The sequence below is a fragment of the Salarias fasciatus genome, chromosome 16, assembly GCF_902148845.1.
Source record: "Salarias fasciatus chromosome 16, fSalaFa1.1, whole genome shotgun sequence".
Classification (NCBI taxonomy): Eukaryota; Metazoa; Chordata; class Actinopteri; order Blenniiformes; family Blenniidae; genus Salarias; species Salarias fasciatus.
In genome coordinates this window covers 5,276,942-5,299,199 of record NC_043760.1, presented here as the reverse complement: position 1 = coordinate 5,299,199, position 22,258 = coordinate 5,276,942, and the positions used below count along the sequence as shown (strand labels likewise).

At 42.5% G+C, this 22,258-nt stretch overlaps 2 protein-coding genes across 3 annotated transcripts; one reads left to right on the top strand and one right to left on the bottom strand.

Annotated features, from left to right (window-relative positions):
• Positions 1-569: 569 nt before the first annotated feature.
• Positions 570-5,226, bottom strand: LOC115403646 (cytochrome c oxidase copper chaperone-like). The gene is made up of 4 exons (XM_030112620.1): positions 5,154-5,226; positions 3,526-3,651; positions 3,300-3,415; positions 570-1,131 (listed from the first exon to the last, which is right to left on the bottom strand). The coding sequence occupies exons 2-3, from the start codon at positions 3,642-3,644 to the stop codon at positions 3,331-3,333; spliced, it is 204 nt and encodes a 67-aa protein (XP_029968480.1). The 5' UTR covers positions 3,645-3,651; positions 5,154-5,226; the 3' UTR covers positions 570-1,131; positions 3,300-3,330.
• A 3,966-nt stretch (positions 5,227-9,192) lies between these two features.
• Positions 9,193-18,664, top strand: LOC115403828 (potassium/sodium hyperpolarization-activated cyclic nucleotide-gated channel 2-like). Of its 2 annotated transcripts, none has more exons than XM_030112840.1 (10): positions 9,193-9,513; positions 10,927-11,113; positions 12,420-12,524; positions 13,456-13,593; positions 15,221-15,382; positions 15,492-15,585; positions 16,978-17,105; positions 17,420-17,566; positions 17,640-17,877; positions 18,486-18,664. In XM_030112840.1, the coding sequence occupies exons 1-10, from the start codon at positions 9,329-9,331 to the stop codon at positions 18,656-18,658; spliced, it is 1,557 nt and encodes a 518-aa protein (XP_029968700.1). In that variant the 5' UTR covers positions 9,193-9,328; the 3' UTR covers positions 18,659-18,664. The 2 variants fall into 2 exon arrangements, with proteins under 2 accessions (XP_029968700.1, XP_029968701.1); XM_030112841.1 differs by having other exon boundaries at positions 9,395-9,539.
• The last annotated feature ends 3,594 nt before the right edge of the window (positions 18,665-22,258 follow it).

Here is a 22,258-nt window from a genome sequence, read left to right as displayed (position 1 = left end):
AAGACTAAACTTGATACTTCTTTCCTCGATGGTAACAGTATAAATATGAGCATTAAATTTGGGGAAAAAAAAAAGGATTAAAGGTGCCAATTTTCAATATTGTGGTTCAGCATTTCATAAACAGCTGATTTGACTCCAGAGCAGCAATTAGAGAGGAACGCTTCAAGGTTTTGGCAAAACATGAAACAAAATGATACCATTATTGCTGATATTTCATTAAATGGTTTACAATTGTTCTTTCTGTCCCAAATTCATTCAGCACAATAATGAAATATATCAAACTTCTTTGTTTCTAAATCTCTACTGGATTCATGTTTTAACTGGTTTTATTACAACCGTCACTTGTTTCATTAAATAATTTAAACTTTCCTAAAAGCAAGAAAGCTGTAGAACAATCTTTAAAATACCGTTGTTTAACTGTCTGTTGAAAATTTAATGTAAACTTGTTCACAGCGATTTAAATATGAATGCATTTCCGACTTTACTGTAATGAACTAATGTGGTTTGATTTTCTAATGAACAAATAGGAAAACCAGCCGAGGCAATAGATTCCATTAAAATCACTGCATTATTTTATTGGCTCCTTGTGGTTCTCATGCCTTTACCTTCTTAATTTCATGTAACTTGACTTCTAGACCTTCAGTTCAGTCTTTATTCCCCTCATTAATAATCGGCTGATGTTTGCTGATAAAACCCTCCGGCCTGACATTTCCCGCCGCTCCTCCACACGCCGCACTTCGGTGACGGCGACGCGCCGCAGAGGAAGAATGCAGATATGCCAAGTATTGACTGTGCAGGGCAGGAGTTATTTTTAAGCATAAGAGCATACCGGGAGGAGCAGCTGTGGCGGGCCGGGAGAGCGGGGCTTCACCGGAGCCTCCAGGCGAGCCCGGGACTCACGACGCCGACCAGCAGCTCATTGCATAGGACTTTATTCACTGAAGTCTCACACACATTTCTCAAATATTACAATAAAAAAAAAAAAAAAAAAAAAAAACAGTGTCCACACAGAAAGAGTGAAATCCCTCAAACGAAGTGCTTCTGATCACATTTCCCTTCCAGCAGAGGTATAAATAAGAAGAGGAGTGGAGGAGGAGGGGGGGCCGGGCTCAGCGTCCAAACAGCAACACACTGCAGGAGACATGAAAACACACACTCAATACACACTCACAGAATAAACACACTGAAGAAAAAACACTCCGGTTCAAAACATTTTGGTTTATTAGTCCTGATCTGTACTTCATGGTTTACTTCTCTTCATTAGAGGACGAATATCCGAGTTTCCTCCACATGTTCTTCAAACTGGTTTAACCCTTAAGGATGATTCAGAGTGAGAATCAATCCTGATTGTAACATTTATCCACACCAAAGCTGCACAAGGCGATGATTTCAAGAGGAACGAGGCACATGTTTTAGAAATCTAACTATTTTTCTTTTGATGTAATAACCTGGATAAAGCCTCCACAGCCTGCCATGATTAATGGAACCTGATCACTCTTCAGTCCTGCAGCTTCAGGGCGGATAAACGTTCCCGTGTTCACACTGCAAGTGGAAAAAAGTACTGATATCCGTCTTCCAATGACCTTCAGTCAACAGAAACAAAACCCTGAAATATGATCTTTACAGCTCAGATACTTCAGTTCCTGAAGTGAACAGAAAAGTTTTTTTTCTTTAAATATTCAGTTTTTCTAGAGGACCCCAGCAGAGGTGAATCCTGGTTTATGATTCAGTGATTCAACTTGTGAGCCACGGTGACTCCGCCCCCCTCCAGCCTCCCGGCGAGGGAACGTCCGGGCGGCGCCGCCTGCCGAAACGTGAACACGGCCAAACGCCTCGGGCCAGTCTCATGAGCGGCGGTGTACCTGACTCCGCCCCCTCGCCGCCTGCTGTTACGTGACGCCGAGAGACATGACGAAGCCTATAAATGCACATGGACGCCGTTCTCACCCGGGAAAAGACGAATGCGTAGGAAAACACGGCGCGGATTGAATACTACTGTGTGTTTTCACGGGTCAGGAGGAGGCCAGACGTCCAATTTCACAGCAGACCGACTCGATCCCGGCTGGATTCAAGCTGTCAGGAAACATTAGGAGGCGGCTCGTCGACCTCTACAGGCAGACGACAATCACAAAGCTGTGACGCTTCAACACACACACACTCTCACACACGCTTGTTTTTGAGTCAGTCTGACACACGGCGGACTCGAACCTCACTTCAGGGAGCTTCTCTGGGTTAAAAGCTTCCGACTGAAGCTGTGGGAGAGCGCCGGGACGGACAGTAAAGGCGGTATTAACGGATTCTGACAGGATGTGCACGTTGAGTGTGTTTTGGGAAATGACTCAGCATAAAACTGTCTCCTAATGAGAAACGAATAAATACGATCCATGAGACGGAATCAAGTTAAAGGGATACTTCAACATTTTGGCAAAATGGCCCATTTAGCACAATTCCTTAGTCATTTGGAACAGCATACTTACTTTTTTTGTGAGGGCGAGCTGTTGTTTATTCAGAGGTGAGTCGAGGAGGCTTTTGGGATGGACGCAATGGAAGTGAATGGTATTTTTGTTTCCCCTCGTCAAACTCATCAAATACACAATCCAACAACCCCCAAACACTTTGGTGGACACGTTATAATCCGCACATTCACTACACTGAGAAATAATAATGCAAAATTATCAGATTGAATTGTTTATGCGAAGATTGCTAAGACGGAACTACTTACTAAACATGGCGTCTGGGCGTAGTGATTTCAAAAGAAAAAGTAGTTCCCAGTATTTGCTTCAGTGTCGTAACGCTACAATATTATCTGTTGGTGTTCCACAGCGTAGTGAATGTGCAGATTATAACGTGTCCACCAAAGTGTTTTGGAGTTGTTGGATTTTGTATTTGATGAGTTTGACGAGGGGGAACAAAAATATCATCCACTTCCATTGTGTCCGTCCCGAAAACCTTCCCCGACTCACCTCTGAATAAACAACAGCTCGCCCTCACAAAAAAAGTAAGTATGCTGTTCGAAATGACTAAGGAATTGCGCTAAATGGCCCAATTTGCCAAAATGTTGAAGTATTCCTTTAAAGAACAGTATCTTGAACCTGACAGCGGTTTGTGTAGTGTTTCGCTCCAGCAATGTCTTTTATTTTTAATTTAAGTGAGAATTTAGAAGATTTACTACTCTGTGTTGATAAATAAAGTCTCTGGTCTCTCACACTTCTCCTTCAGTAACGTCTCCTCTACTCTGTGATCCTACACAGATGAGCTGCACTAAAACTCACTTTTAATCACTTCATTTCAGCACTCACCACGCAGGAACCGAAAGGAGAAGAAACCAGGTCAGATCTTGAATCCAAGCGCTCTCATGCAGTCTTTATGTGCCTCGATGAGATCTGTGCAATTCTCCTCGCCCTTCTCGATGATGCTGGTGGAAACAAACACGAGGGAAAAATAAACATCTTCCACTTAACGCAGGGAAAAAGTATCAGCTGCTTCGCTCCCGGCTGAGGAGGGCCAGGCCGGGCCGGGACTCACCACGCGTCCCGGACCTTCTTGGTTTCCGGACAGGCGCAGCAGGGCTTCAGCGGCTTCTTCTGCTCGGCTTCACCGGCCACAGCTGGAGTCTCCACGCTGGCTGCAGACAAGGTCGACATCTTCTACCTGGACCGGGAGAGAGAAAAGAATAAAAGACTCATGAGTGGGTGGAGAAATGGAGGAATGCATTTCTTTTTTTTTCACTTCACATCATTCATTTCCCTCTCACATGCTGGGAGCTGTGGAGCACAGACCTAACACGTCAGCACGGGAGGAAATGAGCTCCTCATGTCTTTACACTATTAATCATTGTTTTTTTTTCCTCAACACATTTCTTTAAACCCTGCTATCTGTGATCACGACCCAACGTTTGTGTTGCTTCCTTCTGAAAGATTAGGTTTTTACTTTTCTGGCAGTCACATCTCTCTTTCAGCCCATTTCGCCTGAGGAACAGAATCTGCCTGATCGTGACACACACCTTGATGTAGGTGTTGATCTCCTGAGGACACACCCTGCCTCATAACACAAACGCACACCACACATTCAAAAACAATGATCACATCGCTACAGGATGGAGTTGGAAAATATATATATAAAAAAAATACAATCACTTGTCTAATAATCCTGCACACACTGTATGAAAAGCTCTTATGATCTGATCACTTTATTGATCTGACACTTATCAACGTGTAACATGTTCTATTTTTTTAAACAGTCACTTCAACTTTTCCAGACCTCAGATGCATGTATGAACTTGTTGAAGCTGCAATAACTTTCAAAATATTCATGCAATGCTCATAAAATTGCTATAATTATTGTTTTCACTCTCTGACTTGTGGCTAACAAAACTAAAGACTTGGTTATATACTGCATGTGTTCTTGTGTCGCCCTCTTTAAGATGACCAGAGCGAGAAGAGCAGCCAGAATCTGAACCAGGCTGACCCCACACTCCAGTTCAGGACTTAACCCCAAGTATCCTAAAAATGAACCGAAAATAGAACTAAATGAACAGAAACCAATCTACAAAAGGAAAAATAAATAAATAAATAACACAAAAGGAAAAGTGTAGTTTTCCAACCAAAAACTTAATCTGGACAATGAAACGATTAAAATTTAGAACTTTACCTCGCTTAAAGTGTAAAATAAAAAATATTATTCCCAATACTTAAAAATGACATGAGATATTTCAACAGAATTATTTATTTAAAAAAATAAGATAAATAAATAAATAAAAAAGAAGTTATTTTCATGTTATGACAGACGTACAGAAAAAGCAGAGCTTGTGTTATTTAAATGACTTGGAGATGCACGTGCAGCTGCAGCAGGTTCGGCTGATGTAACAATCACATCGATTAACCGATAACCTGATGATAAACACACCGAGCAGCAGACTCCATCCAGAGGAGCTCTTATCAGATCGAAGTGTTTCTCGTTGTGTGTTTAGTTCTGTAGTTATTAGAGATGTTGCATAACGCTGCAGGTTAGCTAGCAGCGGCTAACAGCGGCGATAACATCACCGGAAACAATCACAATAAAGTCTCCGTGAACGTGTCGAACCGGCAGAGCACGAGCAGTGACGTTTAGAGCGGCTGCTGGAGAAAACGGTGGAGACGTGGAGTTAAACTCACCTGTAGAGACGCGTTTAGCAGCAACTTCACCTTCAGACAGAAAGCAGCGTGCGGAGGGAGTGGGTCACGTGGTTCACTTTCATAAACGGTCACATGACCAGAAGTGACAGCTGAGAATTCTGGGAAATGTAGTACTCCTGAAAATACTTCCAAACTACCCGTTCAGTCTATCTTTTTGTACGTATTTGACATTTGATTTTTGTTTTAAGTTTAAATAAGCGTGTCACCACTGTTTTGACGTATTTTAAACACATTTATACCGTTTTTTGTTCACTTTAAGCCAAAATTGTGAAGAACAAAAAAGTTAAAATGTCTCATTTTACATGATTAAATTGATGTGTTGCTTATTGAACGTTCACTGAATGAAATTATGAGAATTACGGTAATACTTGGCTCTGCTCGTCATGGTGAAACTGTACATTGAACAAAAATAGCATTGATATGTCTTGTATATTTAGTCACAGAACAAGACAGCATTTCACACGGTTGTTTCATTTGTTTTCAGTTGCTTAAGTGTGACTCTGTTTTGTTTTTCTATGAAATGGGTAGTGAAATGGTGTTTGACTGTGTTTTTCTATTGATAATTCAGGGATATTTGTAAAATTTGTAGGCTGATGTTGTCATGGTATTTCTTCATTTAAGTGTAAATATTTCTTTGTGAAATAGTGAGTAGACATGCAGAGTGAGGCAGCTTTGATCTCAGATTGCACAATCCCATTCAGCTCATTTATTCCTAATCATAACTTTCCACAGAATAGCAAATGTACTTACTATGTGTACGTCGAAAAGTTGTGTTTTCAGTGGCTTGAGCGTTGTTGCCATTCAAATATGCACCCAAAATGCAACACAAGTTTTGTGTTTTCACTCAGCATTGCTGAAAAAGTAGGAAATGAAGCCTTTAGAGAGTCGTGGTGAGAACATGGAGTTCATGAAGACACAGCAGTCTTTCATGAGTATGTACAGAGCAACAAACCCACAAACTCACTTAATTAAAACAGTCTAGAGAAGTTAAAAGCAAAAAGAATAAGATGTTACATAAATTTAGACCAGATTTAATATAAAAACTTATTGTTTTTCCTGAAAAGTTACCTTTGGTGGAAGTGGCGCCGTGTTACCTAAGACTCACCTAATTTGCTGCTGGTGTGCAGAATATATATTTATATATAAACAACGGCGGCCTGGGAGCTCTGCAATATGAAAAATGTTCATTTTCTGTCCTCCAGTACTGGAGGTGCGTTTGGGCCTGAGGTGCGTCAGCACAGAAGAAAGCAGTGCGTAAGCAGCCGCACTGAGTCACTGACTCCAGTTCCAGGGCCAGCTGTGTGCTAGATAAATGAACAAGCCGGAGCACGGTTCATTTTCTCTGCAGGCGCTCGCGTGCTGGATGTGCACTTCCATTTCAAACACGGTGTCGCCTTTCCTTTCTGAGGGATCACAATACATGTAGTGTGGCATAAATAAGCACGAGCCGCTCTGAGATGCTTTTATCTCCGGCTCTGCTGCATCTGTCTTTGTTTATTGTGGGAATCTGCCCCCCTGAAGGGGCAGCAGTGAAGGGCGATAGCATCCAGCTGACATTTGAAGAGCAAAGTCCATTTCAGGCTGATCAATCTGTCACATCATGATAAACACAATAAGATCATTGGTTTTGTTCATTCAAAGTTAGAATGAGGTATATTTGTATTGCACCCAAACTATTAGTCCATTTATAATTTAATTACTTCAGATTAAATGATCACCTTGATGCCAGACTTGTCTGGAGAAGTGGTTCCCAACCTGAGGTCTGAGGAACCCTTGGCAGGTCATGAGGGGGTCCGAGGCTTTTAAAGCTCTGAGGATGTGAAAATAAGATTTCAGTAGGCCGAGGGGTGGTTCATGGATGAAAACGCACTGGCTGTGTTTTTGTTTCAGAAAAGTGTGATTGAAGTGTCTTCATGCATATTTTAATTCTTTCTTACATCAGATTTAGGAACGAGGTGTGGAATTTGAGTAAAGCAAAGACACACATGGGCAGTGGACTCAAACTGCCCATTAAAAGATTATCAGATTATTATCCAGTTAAAGGTTGTATAGAGGACTTTCCATGGAGAGAGAAATCCAGTGACAGTTAGTCCTTTTTGAAATGCTGCGCATGCGTGACCCACACTCCCTCCTCCCCTGATCTCTACGGAGGAACTTCTCCTCTTACGCAGAAAGTAGCATGTAGCAACTTAGCATCATAGCGCTAACACATAGCTACCAAAGTGTCCTCTTGAACAACACAAAACACAGCGAATATGAGTAAAATCCTGCACTTGCGCCAAATCCTGTCCCTGAGCCGTCCGTGCTCTCGGGTGGATCAGAGGAGGACGGGGAGGTTTGTGTGGAGCTGCATGACTGGAGCAGACGCTCAGAGCTCACAGCTGATCTGTGTGTGGTTGCAGCATGCAGGCGTAAACAAACCCCCCCTCCTCCTCTCACTCTCCGGACTTTTTCATACAAGTCTTGTTTTTAAGATTAAAACATACATTTTTGCCAAATGGCAGCACGTTGCAGCTATGATTAAGAAAAACTGTCTCAAGTCTACAGGTGAAAAGGTGTTGATGGCAGCAGCAGAGCCTAGCATGGGGGGAGCAGGGTGGAGCGCGTGGGGGGGGCGAAAAGGGCGTAGGAGCATGACAACAACAAATATAGAGAGGTTGATTGACACGTTAGAAAACAATAGATAACGAGGCTACCTCGTTATTGATTGGCTAAAGTAATGTTGGTTTTACAACCTCCAGAGTTGATTAATATATTTTTTTTTCAATCACGATAAAAACAAGGCTGCTACAGCTTAATAACACCTTTTTTTTTTTTTTTTTTGCTTTAATTCATTTTTGTTAGTAATAAAGATCTTCTATACAACCTTTAACTCTCAGCTCTGGTTACTCCTCACACAAACCATTATGACACACACACACACGCACACACACACGCACAAACCAGAGCAGAGAAAACCAACACACTCACTGGTAGAACATGCAAATTCATGAGTCCTAAAATCACTTTCCAGACACAAAATCATGATGATATATGAAAAACAGAGCCAAGATTCATTACTTTAAGAGCATAAACAATTAGTGCAACACATTTTTGTTGAGGCAACCTTTCAAAGGTTTCGAAATTAAGCAGAAAACATCCAAATTACAGATTTCCCGAGCATTTCTGTACCTATTCTCTCCTGTAATAGAGCCTCCTGAGTGGTGGTTTCTTCAGGCTACCCCTCTCTGTCTTCAAACAATGGAAAAAGTGCTGAAAAGCTAAAAAGAGTCATCTGAGATAATCTCCACCGATCATGAAACACATCTCATGCACTGAGCCACCAACAGACACGACCTCGCCGTTAATCCCACCATGCAATCTAATCCCACCATGTCATTTTGTGGTATTTTGTCTATCTCGACAGTTTGCACCGAGGCACTCGTCTCTTCCAAGAAACCACGAAACAAAACAAAAAAATCACTCAGTGCTTCACGTCGTAATCCTGTAAAAACAGAAAAGCAGCGATTGGGTCTTGTGTGATATTGTTTGTGATGTGAAACGTGCGGACTGGAGGGGCAGAGGGGCGCGCTCGCAGCTGCATGCGCTCGCTCAGCATCAGGTAACACAGTACAGTGTTTAATTACAACCCTGGTCCAGGTAGACGGCCCGGACCCAACTAGTTCCAGCACACGCTGCCAGATGTCAGCTTCACCTGACAGTGATGGCGATCCTCTCCTCACACACACACACACACACACACACACACACACACACAGACGAAGGGCTCATTGTCTTCAGTATTAATGCGAGCTGGACCTTGGCCCTTTGACATGGCTTGATTCATGTGGGGATGAGACACAGATACTGAATAGTTGATGAGCTGGGAGAAAAAGAAAAGAAGTGCAGGGGAGGGGAGGGGTGGGGGCAGAAATAGAGAGAGAGAGAGAGGCAGGCGGAGAGGAAGGGAGGGTGGCGCAGGGTGGGAGGGATCCAGCAGAAAGGCGGGCACCCGCTCGCCTCTCTCAACACTCCCTCAATGAGCCCCGAGGTTGGGACGCCTTGATGGAAAATTACCTTGTGACCAAGAGGGGAGGTCAGAGCTGCCGGAGTCCGACCCCAGACGACGAGGGGGAAGCAGGATGGCCTGATCGGACGGGGAACTGAAGTTAGCGATGGAGAAACTGAAGGGTCCCGCGGCGGGATGCACCACGGCCACCTGTGGATGGAGAGCCCTGCTGCTGCCGCAGCTCAACAGACAGTCGCTGTACGTGTACGGCAGCGAGATCGCCGTGGAGAAGGAGTGCATCCGGCAGCTGCAGAGCGGAGTCTTTGTCATTCACCCCTTCAGCCTCATGAGGTACTCCATCCAGCTGATAGATTCAGGCCAGCCCCATGCATCACTTCCACTTCTCCTCACGCTTCTTCTGCATGGAATTTCTAAACTTTCATGTCAAAATTAATGAGGTGTCATCCACTTCAAGGCTGGAGCAAAATGCCAGTAATAATCTGAGTAATGGGTGTTAATCTGAATAATTAAACTGATGCTCTTGCATGTTTTTTCCCAGTTACATTAATTCTAGTTGTTCAAAACAACATGACAACATGAAAATCACAGTGAGGGAGGTCAGAACCCTCACTTCCTCCATACAAATGGAAGACAAACCCAAATATTTCTCAAGATCTTTTTGTGCTCTCACCAACACTGATATCTAAACATCCCTTTTTACATTTTTAGCTATTATTTAACAATTTGAAGAATTTTTTTTTTTTTTTTTTTTACCATCCATGCTGTAATTCTGCTGCCTCTCAGTGCAAACTGCAGTGAAATCTCCATAAATCATGTTCATGTTCTCCACCCTGACTTTCCCATGTGTTTCTCATCTTGTCTTCTCAGTGCGATTTCTTAAAAGCTTCATGCACGGATGTTTTTTCTTTTTTTTTCCAAATTAACTCTCAGTTTTTGGTGCTAAGGTGTCCAGCTTTACCTCTGAGTCCATGAGCAATGATAGATGGCACCATTTACACAACAACGGTGCTCGGCGTCACTGAAAACAACTTTCTGAGGATTTTGGACCTTCTTGAAAACACTCCATTACCATCTTGATGGGAAACTTTTTGGAAACTACAACACAATTTCTTGACGTCTTTATTATTTCTACACTATGCAAAAGTAAATCCCACTGGCGATGTGGAAGCTCTGGGGGACCAGTTTGTGCCTGCAGGCCGTATGTTTGACAACCCTGGATTAGAAAAAAAGCAGTAAAGAAGAGCTGGGATGTCTTTTATTTCATGATGTTATTTTTAAGCTGTGGATGGTCAGAGGAAGAAGAAGAAGAAGAAGAAAATAAACCCCCACATGGATCAGTTGACTCCTTTAAGGAAGGCGCATCGATGGCCGGCTGGCCCTCCTTCATCCGTGCACTATTGTCATTTGTATTGTATTTGTGTGTAAGGTGATCAGATGGAGTGAGAACGCCGCGGAGTGAAAACAATTGGGATCAGAGAGCCGAGTCATCCGAGCCCGGCAATCGAACCCGGGCTGAGTAGATGCGCAGTTACAGTATCGGAGTATTTAGTGTGCATAAGTCAGCTTGCCTTACCGGCTGCTGCGCCCGCGTCTAATGAGCTCTTCTGGCAAATGAACTGAGACTTTCCACTATGAACCCACTTGAGTAACGAGATCTGAGGGTTATCCAGCAGTCACACACATGCTCGCATATGTTTCTTTGTGATGTTTTTTCTTTTTTTTTCTCTTTATTTTCCCCTGCAGGAGTTACTACATCATGTGCATGATGGCCATCACGTTCCTCAACCTGATTGGGATTCCCATGGAGATCGCCTTCCTGGAGGGAAACAACGGCCTGGTTTGGGAGAGTTTCAACGTGTTTTCAGACACGCTCTTCCTCATAGACGTGGCTCTGAACTTCCGGATGGGCATCATTACAGAAGACGCAGAGGTGAGAGGGAGGCCCCTCTTGATTTTCAGACACAATCTGAAAGACTTTAATCCCTACACAGAGGCAGGCGCACACAATCCATCTCTGCCCCATCTGTAATCTACTCAATACACGGAGGGCGGGATTAACAGCCTCTCGCTCTCTGCCCACGGACACGGGCAAAATTGGCACCTGCTGTGTGATTTTATAACAGGGATTATGATGGTCGCGATAGATGATGAGTATGGTTTTTCCAATTAAGCATTATGCAGATGATACCCTATTTGTTTTCATTGGCTCATGGTGTGTGACCTCTATCTTGCCAATCACAAATGATTATTCTCTGGTGTTTTTCACTCTGTGCTGTGCTGTTTACTGTCACCGAACTGATTTAGCCAGATTCACATCTCACTGTCCACCCATAATCTATGCTTTATTTAGCTTGATGACAGCAGTTTATGGTTTGCAAGGCTGACGATAGCGAAACAGCAGAGAGATCACCAGGTCACTCACACACAAGGACAAGCTAACCGACTAACTAACTAACCGACTGACTGACTTGACAGACAAGCTATGAAACCAAACAAAAGAGAAATGAGCAAATGAATGAACGACTAAAGCTAGCTTGTTAGCTAATAAACAGCGGAACAAGAAGCGACATAATGAGCAAATTAAACAAATAAAAACTATTTGTGTATTTCCATGCTTTTTTTGTTCATCTGTTCATTCCGGCTGACGGACTAGCTCATAAACAACAAAGCAAAGGAATGAACAAATGATGGTAGCTAGCTAGCAAATTAACAAAGTGACTGACTGACGGACTAGCTCATAAACACTGGAACAAAAGAGTGAAGTAAAGAACCAATTAACAAAGACATTAAAACTAACTTTATTACTAACTTTACTTGGTGGTCTGTGGTGAACTTAATACACATTTCTTCAGACTGTGGGGGGAAACCTGAATACCCACATTCAGAGGGAGAACATGCAAACTCCATATAGAAATCCCTACAAGGTTGTGCTCTAAGCAGATTCTTGCTGTGACGTTACAGTGCTAACCACTACTCCTATAATGACAACTTCACATTCACGGCTTTAGTGGTAGGAGTTAAACTGAGCAGGCGTTTGTCCAATGTAAATATCCATGCAGGTGCTTCAGCAACACCTGATTAAAGCTGAAAAATGAATGTTATTCTTCTTCTGGAGACGTTCATCAGTGACATCTGGCATCACTTCCTTGCTTGATTTTAGATGAACTCCCCGGAAAGTGTTTTGTTATTCATCTGCCATCTATCAGCTCGGTCTGAGACTCTCCTTTCTTTTAAAGGAAGCGATCCTGGACATCAAGCGGATCCGCGTCAGCTACCTGAGGACCTGGTTCATTCCAGACGTCATAGCAGCTTTCCCAATCGGCTACATACTTTTGTTTGCGGTAATTATGAACACTGTCAAAGTGGCAAAAGCCAACAATGTGCTGAAGTGTGTCACGTCATGTGGCTTAGAATGGGTCAAAAATAAAAATAAGGTGAGCAATAGAAGTCCACAATGAATGTGTTTTATGAAAGTATGCTTCCAAAAACACAGTGTCTTCTTCACTCAGCTTGACCAAGTCATCGTTATGAACACTGCAGTCAGCCTCAGCTGCTATTTGCTGAAGTCCGGTGTGCGTCAGGAACAGATATCTAATTTTAATTGCAGGGCTTTCAAAGAGAGTCATACAATAAACACAAATTCATGAAGAAAACCCAAACGGGGAAAAAATTCCACCTCCACTGAGCATGGAAGCATGGAAGTGAACTGTTGATCAGGCATTTCGTGACTTCATTAGTTACATAGTCATCATTCAGAGTGATTTAATACCACAAACCTGCAATAAATCCAGCTTTTGAAGTGTAATACACTCATTTCTGATGTTACAGATTTGAGAACAATATATCGAGCAATGTTTGCAATATGTGCCACACACAAAAAGTGAAGAACATCAAAAGCTCCATCAGTATTATTCATCTTTGCACCCATCTTTTCGCAAGCTTTGGACAAGTTTGGATTGCATAACGCTGGACCCAACACCAATCAACAAACCAATCAACCAACAACCATCTAGACAGCCAGGCAACCAACCAATCAAACGACAAACCAACCAACACATGCACATTTCAGATAAATACATTTTTGGACTGGTTGAGGAAAGTAGCACAAAGTTCATGAATGAACATCGGAAATTATAGCAAATTAAACAAAATTGCGACCAAAAAAAAAAAGTAAACAAATAAAATTAGCTAAAAGTACAATCCCAGTAAGGTACAAAAAATTTCATAATATTGTCAAGCGTGAAAACCAAATCTTTCTTTTTGCCATCCCAGGATTTGCACTACCAAAATGAGGATAACCCCTCCAAGACCAACAAGATGATGAGGATCCTGATGTTCGTGCGGATCCTCAGCCTCATCAGGCTGGCTCGAGTGTCCAGACTGGTCCGGTTCTTCAACGAAGTGGAGAAAGTAAGTCTGAATATCAGATGGAGCTGCCCTCCGAAATTCAATCGGCCTTTCTCCGTCCTGCCGACACCTCGTCACCCCGTCTGGCTCCAGTGACTAATCCGACTCTGAATCACCCAACAAGGTCGATTTAAAACTGGAGCTGCGTCATGCTTCACTGATAAACAACAGATACTTAGGCTATGGTAATGAAAAATAGCAATAAGTATTTTCAGGAACCAAGAATTGGAACATGCAAGAGAGACTTAAAGAAAATCAAACAGATGTTATGAATTTTTGTGTCAGCGATCGAGAAACACATTTTGTATTTAAATTGGTTTTGACCTTGATACTGCATGGCGCATGTTTACTGGCGGTTTCCTTGAATTAAGAGGTGATCAGAGGTCTACATTTTGCATGTCTTGAAAAAATTGGGTGTCCAGATCAGAGTTTTAGTGAAGGTGAAAGGTAAACATTAAGAGTTTGTTGAGGCCATTTGATCATGTTTAAACACAATTATAATGATTTAAAAGTTTATGTATTTTACTGATATTAGGATACGGACTAGTCTCCTGCTGATCTGTCCAGGCTAATAAATCTGGAGTAATCATAGTTTCGAATGTTTTGCAATGAAGCTAAGAAGGTTTCAATATTGTGGTTGAAGAAATGTGAATAAGTTTTCTCTGTAATGCATTTAGACAGATGATTAGATTTTTCATGATTGTTGCCATGTTTCCTCAATGCGCTGTTGGATGGATGGATGGATGGATGGATGGAAGAGTGGATGGATGGACAGGTGGACATTTACTAAATTATGAATTTCTCATTAATTAATTAGTTAAGTAAAGATTATTATCAAATATCCTTTTAGGACCACAAATAAAAATCAGAGATGAACGCTTGAAATTGCACAAAATTGACATCTGGGACTTCAATATAATTCATACCAAATATGAAAAAAAGTTGAAATGGTGAGTCTTTGACAACGGTCAGTGCTTATTTTACATAAAATAACACATAATAAATGGTAATTTTTTTTTTACCAAGATAGATTTTTATAGATTTTACTTCATGTTTCTACAGAAATATAGAAAACGGTCTGTTACGAGGTATTTATTATGATGCTGCTTTAAAAAGAAGATCCTCTCATATTAGCGGACCGCCGTAGTGAGGCTGGCGAAAACCTCTGGTTTGGGTAATCTGACTCCGGGCCTGTTTACAGCCAGTCTGACCGCTCATGTCTGATCTTGTTGTAGCGATCTGATGTAAGGTCGACGTTTTGAATGGCAGACAGCAGTAAAATGAACCCGTTTCTCTTCAGGTGATGGAATAACGCTGCGAAGCAGTGTTTCCATGCTGTCACACACGCTTTGCCTTGATTGCCGTCTGCTGGCAATTAAAACAGCCTCATGATTTCCTCTCATATTGTTTTCACACATGACTGATTGAATGAGGTCTCAAACCTGGATTTAATGGATGGAATTATAAAGACAATCTGACACCAGAATCAGTGAACGTGAAGGCTTTAAGGACAGACGGAGTTTGAACTCAATACTTTTGCACATCTCAGCTCAACAGAAACCCCCGCTGACCTGCAGGGTTCCCCATTTGCTGACGTGACGCCGCGTCTCACGCCGTCTCTCCCTGTCAGGTGTCAAACGCCAACCTGGAGGTGGTGCGCCTGTTCTTCCGCATCTTGTCCCTCTTCATGATGATTTTCCTGCTGTGCCACTGGAACGGCTGCATCCAGTATTTCGTCCCCATGCTGGAGGAGTTTCCCTCCGACTGCTGGGTCCGCAAAGAGAACCTGATGGTAACGACTCGCGTCACAAACCCAGATAAAGAGCCTGAATGAAGGCCGTGTGTAAACATCAATGTCTATAATGAGGCGTTTCCACTCAGATTGAACCCTTCTCTTCCAGAATGCCACGGTAATTGTGAAATACTCTTGGGGAGTTTTCCGAGCGCTTTCCCAGATGATCGCCCTCTCGTACGGCTCCATGGACGCTCCAACAAGTGAGAATTACAGCTTTTTGAAGCACCAGGCGTTGAATTGAATTAATTGCCCCACTGACGATGGAGTTTTCATGTTTTGTTCCATGAGTTGATGCTGCTGCGTGCACAGACACACACACACACACACTCACACTCACACACTGACACTCACACACACATGCGCGCTGCGGAGAACAATACACTGTAAACATTAACAGTGGGAGAACACGGACGTTGGTATGGACCACCAAGGTGGATTGTTGTTGTGGCGACTGTCAACTCTTAACAGAGGAATTCCACATAATCCGTCTGCGGTCCGGTCTGGTCTGCTCCACTGCGCTCCGCCCCGTATTCTCAAAACCCACAGCGCCCGCATTGCTCCGCTGCGCCTCTGTTCCGCCCGGCCGGAGAAGCAGAGAAGCGCATGCGCGAGGAGCACATTCAGGCCATCCAGAATAAAATGCATACATGGTCCTGAATATGTATTTTGTAGAAAACACGAAATTTATGGGCAATAGCCTAAAATTAGGCCATATATGCAGCTGTGTAAACATTCAGAAACGTTCGACTATAGCTTGATTACAGGCAAAATAGAAGTTTGTCATATAAAACTTGAAAGTGTTTTTTTAATTTTTGTTTGCCAGCTTTTTAAAGTGTATATTTTAATCGGTATGGTATGTTTATTTGGGATGTACCTGAAAATTAATGTGAAGACAAATAAAACAGCTTTAAACAGTTTAAAGTTTTTAATAAAACTTTTAATAAAATGATTTCACTTTGTATAAAGCCAGAGGTTGTTGGAGTTCTGTTTACTGTTTGGTACGATCTGAACTGTGGACATTTATGCGTGCGGATCCGGTCGGACCGGACTGGAGAGAAAAACAGACCTTGGTTCCATTTTGGACTGACGGAGCAGAGCGGAGCGGACCCACACGGAGCTGAACGTGGCGCAATGGAGGCTGTGGAATCAGCTACAGTCATTAAAATAGCAACGTATTTGCTGCGGGGGTCGGCGCGGACCGGACCGCAGACGGAAGATGTGGAATTTGGGGGTAAAACTACAAAGTCCAGGAGAATAGGAACTGGGACCAGGACCAGGACCAGAACAAGGACAATATTGACTGGGACCAGTACCAGAACTGGGAGAATATGGACTGGGACCAGGACCAGGATCAGGAGAATCTGGACTGGGAGTGACACTAATGCTGTTACTGTTGATCAATTCACGCCTGAGCAGAGGAACTGTTCACTCCTGCCGTAGTGCACAGTGGCAGCGTTTCAGAAACACTGTTTCCACAGAGATGGACTCGGAGTGTCTTTCAGATGTGTCTCAAACAAAAGTTTTCTGTTTTCATTTAAAAATATTGTCGTGCCATTGGGCCCTTAAACGTATGTTTTGGTGTTGCTCTCCAGATTACGTGGAAATGTGGATCGTCATGGTCAGCATGGTGTCCGGGTGCCTGATGTACACCGTCCTGGTGGCCAACGCTACAGCCATGATCGTCAACGTTGACCCGGCAGCCAAAGAGTACAAGAGCAAGGTCCTCATGGGTGACACTTACTGTCCTTCAGCATGTTCACCCCCTCACCTTCACCTACCTACCATTCCACAGAAATCCCAACTAAAGACCAAGACCTATGATGTGTAATGTTACAAATTTAGCTTCAGAATTTTCCCAAAAATCTTCCCAGTCATCTGGGGGAGACGCCCTGGATCCCCCTCATGGAGGGACATGAGGAACATGTCCTCAATGTCTCCCATGAATAGATCTGTTTTCATACATTTGGATATTTCATGAAGCAAAGCGGTCCATCATGAATGAAAGTAAACCGAGGTCATGGCGGCTCTCCACAGATGAGCCGGTTGGAACACTACATGGCCTTCATGAAACTCCCGCCGGAGCTGCAGCTTCGCATCAACAACTACTACCAGGCCCGTTACGGAGGGAAGTGGTTCGATGAGAAGGAGGTCATGGACACCGTGTCGTCTGCACTCAAAGAGGTAAACTGCAGTTTGTGGTTTAACGTCTCTGTCCTCTGGATTCTGTTTTGACCGTTTTGCGTTCATCTTTCAGCAAATCGTCATGGTGATGTGCAGCCGGCTGCTCAGAAACGTGCCAATGTTTCAGAACCGGGACGAAAACTTCATCAACGTGATCCTCCTCAAGCTGGAGTACGAGGTCTTCCAGGAGGGGGACGTCATCGTCCGGCAGAACGTCCCCGGAGACCGCATGTTCTTCATCGACCACGGGCAGGTCCTGGTGGAGGTGGACTCCTACGAGAGGGAGCTGTGTGACGGAGACTTTTTCGGAGGTGAGTCAGTCGGATCCACACCGATTACTGACGATCAAAATACCAGACAGAGAAACGTCTGCGTTTTCAGCTGGCAGCATGTCAGGAGCCCAGTGATTGGCTACTGCCAGATTTAATCTGAAAATCTAACAGCGTTTCTTCAACAAAGCGTATATTTACTACCACATCATCTGCATACACTGAGACACATTTGCTCCAAACAGCGGATACTAACTGAGATCGAACTTCTTCTGTTTAAAGTAGGGTTTTTTATTTTTTATTTTTTTTATGCAACAGATTTGACCAAAGTATTGCATCATTTTCTTGACCAGTGTCTAATAATACAGTTTGCATTCATTCCGAGTGGAAGCAGAAAGAAGACCACTGACCCAATGTGAATAAATCCCCGTCTCCAATTTGTGTGATTTATTTAATTCTCTAGCTTTAATTGGGAACAGTTCCCAACCTTTTTGGCAGCTTACCTCGGCGGAGCTAAGCAGGCCTCCCAAAACAACTCAGCAAGGTCGAGTTATTTAATTTGGGATTAATTGTCGGATCTCATCCCCGTCACCGGGGGTTTACTCTCTCATTAACACACGGCCCTGTGCTTCCTTCTGTGTGCACAACAGAGACGTGCGTGCTGACCAAAGGCAAACATCTGGCCACAGTGAAAGCGCTGACAGACTGCCAGTGCTTTTCTCTGTCCTGGAACGACTTTCAGGACGCGCTGCAGGGCTTCCCGGACGTCAAGAAGGACTTAGAGAAAATGGTCCAGGTCAACTCGGACGGCGGACTTGTGTAAGACGCAGCAGCGACTGTACATCTTGGACTTTTGACTGTACGAAGGAGACAGAAGCTATGCATTCACACAGCTTTTCCTGCAGTTATGTAAGACTTCCTCACATGGATATGAGCTGAACTCTTATTCTCTGATGAGATGGACAATCTTAGAGCATTTTCCACCATAGGAACTTCTGTGTCTACAGCAATAAACTATCAAGATCTCAGCAATAAAGGTTATTAAAAAGACTGATCTCAGCCTCATTTTTAATTGAAGCCTTTGCAGCGTCCATGCATGTTATTGTTTTAATGATGAAGTTTGGAGGAAGTGATATTTACATGCCGTTATCATCAAACGGAATCAACTGTCACCACATGGAGGAATACCTGCTTTAGATACTGTAACGCACAGTTGTTATAGTTTTTTTTTTGTTTTTTTTCTCAATCCAGTGCAGTGAAGCGGTACTACCAGTTTTTTTGTGTTTTTCTTTCAAACAGGTATTTAAATCAGGAGTTTTCAGACTGTGGAAAAAAGAGGCCTCTCACAAGAATCAGTGGAGTCAGGCTGAAGTCTTTTCCTCGGAATAATGTTATGCGTTTCACATTTTTGAAGAAATCATTATGAAAGATGGAAATTTTATTTTCTCAATTATTTTTTAATTTGATTAATTGCAAATGTAGTAGAAATGAAATAAAATCAAGAAATAAGACATAGTGCAAAACCATAAAAGTAAACAGCTATGATGGTTTTAGACTGCATTAGGAAGTCTTTTTACCTCACCATTAACTGCACGATTCCCAACAGTCTTTAAAATGATCTTTAATAATGTGAAAAACACCAGTGATTGAACAAAAAATTATGTGACAGTTGATCGATTGACTTAGTTTATAAGTTTATTATTTCACGGCTTACCTCGCAGAGTGGTCACTATCCTCTGCTGCCCCCGCTGGTGATTCACGGTCCTGCAGCTGGAAATCCACCTCAAACAGCAGCCTCCTGTGCTCCTCATCCTCTGCTAAAGGAAGGAGAAGCGCTCTTCATCATCAAGATCTGTCTCAGAACGCAGGACAGTAAAGAAAACATGCAGAGGGTAAAGTGTGAAGATGGAGCCTCCATGTTCTTTTGCAGTCACATTATCAAGCTTGAGAGCTTCATGACTCACTCTGTATTTTTCAACAAACAACGAACTGGATGACGCATTTTAACTTGACTGTCCTCTGACTTGCAATTCTGCTATTTCCTGCAATTTTCTGCAAAATAATTGCATCACAATTACTGTGGAAAGTGGTCTGAAAAGCAGCGTTTTTAACCACAAGACTCATGTAAAAGGGCTGTGAAAGCCTGGAGGGACTCTCTAATGGCTTGGTTATTATTTTCTGTCCTACTTTGCAGTTCAACAGCCATTGTTGCAGCAAAACAGAGGGTGTTTGAGTTTATGGTCAGAAGAACATGCGTCCAGATCTCCCAAAATGTCTTAAAATAAAATGTTATGCTAAGTAGAGTTCAGATTTAGAGATTCCTGTCGATTTCCTATGTTTTTGTTTCAGTTGGGATGGGGAAAAAAGGATTTGTGATATATTAATCAATCACCTAAGACATTTTGGTTCTGAACTTTTTCGCTGTTAATGAAACAAAGTGAACTTTACTTCAAAAGGTCACGCTCTCCGGTCTGGGCACATGATTTACTGCACTGACTTTTGATAAAAGCACATTAAGAAAACACCAACTCTGCCTCACCGCAACACAGAAAAAAAATCTACAAGTTTTTCCTGTTAAATTGTTTATTTTATTCTAATTCACACAGGTCCATGAGGGCATGTTCAGTAACTCTTTGCACATCACTGAAAGCACTTACATAAGTGTGTTTATGCAAATCAGCCCTTGAAAAGAAGACTGTATGAACAAATCTCTCCTTCGGCTCCAAGTTCAAGCAGAAATAGCTTCAGCAGTGAGACTAATCCACCGAGGTTGGCTCTGTCACACACTTTAAGCTTCTTAATGAGTGGACTCAGGACTTATTTTAATTTCTGGCATTGAAACCGAAAAACGAATGGCCTCAAATGTACAGTGTGTAGCTTTAATATAGCTTATTTATGCTTTTACGAGGATTTATGTTGAACAAAAGAATCGGTTATTATGACAGCTGCTATGTGGTTACACTGGCCACAGTTACATGGTGTTTTAAATTCTGAATTCGTTTAATCTTAATTAGGTAATTATCACAGAATGAGAATAAACAGGCCACTTTATTTCGGAATAGCAATATCATTCGGAAGTAGGTTTTTACATGGTCAGTATCACATCGCTGTGCTACCTGTGTGTCTTCAGCAGCAGGTGATAAATGTTGAGTTTATAACACCTCTTAAAGAAAAACTTAAAAAAAATAAAATAAAAAAAAAGAGTAGACAGAACTTCATACCAGCTGTCAATGACGTATAGAATTACTATTATAGTAATTCTATACGTCATTGCCAGCTGTAAACTACCTCAGACATGTGGAAACCAGGAAGTGGTAGAAAATATTAGTTTCTAACAATAAAATAGATCAATATTTACAAGAAACATCAAAGGTACTGTTAAAGCCCTCTTTTAATGAGACTTCTTTAATAATGTGAACATACTTACGGCGGCAGTGAAGAGTCAACAGCAGCAAAAGCCATAAAGCGGTCGGTTTGTTTCCGGGGGACAAAATCTTCTGACGGACTGTTTTCATTACGCGACAGATTAATGAGCCGTAAGTAAAACGCTGGCGCTGAATGCTCCTGATTAATGCCGTTATTTGTTTGCACAAATCATCAACGATGGTCACCGTGTTGAAACTGTCACTGAACTCGCTCGTAAATAGTCCGTCAGAAAATGCTGTCCCTCGGAAACAACGTCTGTTAAAGCATTTGTGACGTGTGAAGTCTTTTGGAGTTGTTCTGTAGAGCTGGGAGGAGGTAGTGGGTCAATGACCGAATTATCTGGAGAAAGATGCCCCAAATACAAAACACTATGGATGCTTAGAAATTCCCCAAGGAGAAACTGGTAATCATGTGATTAATAAGTAAATACAATATACATGTTAGGCTTGACAGTAAATAGATAGAATATGTGCACAGATTAAAATGCGTGATTCCTTTCCTTTCTTCTGAACACGGACTCATTGTAACAAGATCCAGCAGAGATCCTTCTTTCCTGTGGCCATCAAGGACTTTAATTATTAATTAAAGCTTTTTTTAAATATTCACTCAAGTATCCCCATTTCTGCTGATAGCGTCATCTGTCCATCATCTTCATCTTATCTCCTTCATAACCATTCATAAAAATAAAAAAACTTGATCAAGAACGTATTCTGTTTTTATTCCTCTGTTATTTTATTTTTTGTTGAGTCAACCGTCTCCCACATGGATCCAGGATGGCAGCGGTCAGTTAACGGGAAGTTAATACATCTTGGGGTTAACCTAACTCAGTCAATCGTCACAGAGGTTTTATTTAAAGACACCAGGCTGTCTGTAACTGCTGCAGCATTCAAGGTCCATTTCCCCTCAAACTGGACGGTCATTATGTCGGCCGCTGTTTTGCCGAGGGCAGCCGCAGGAGGACAGATGGACGCTCAGTGACCATCAGGTCATTCGTACT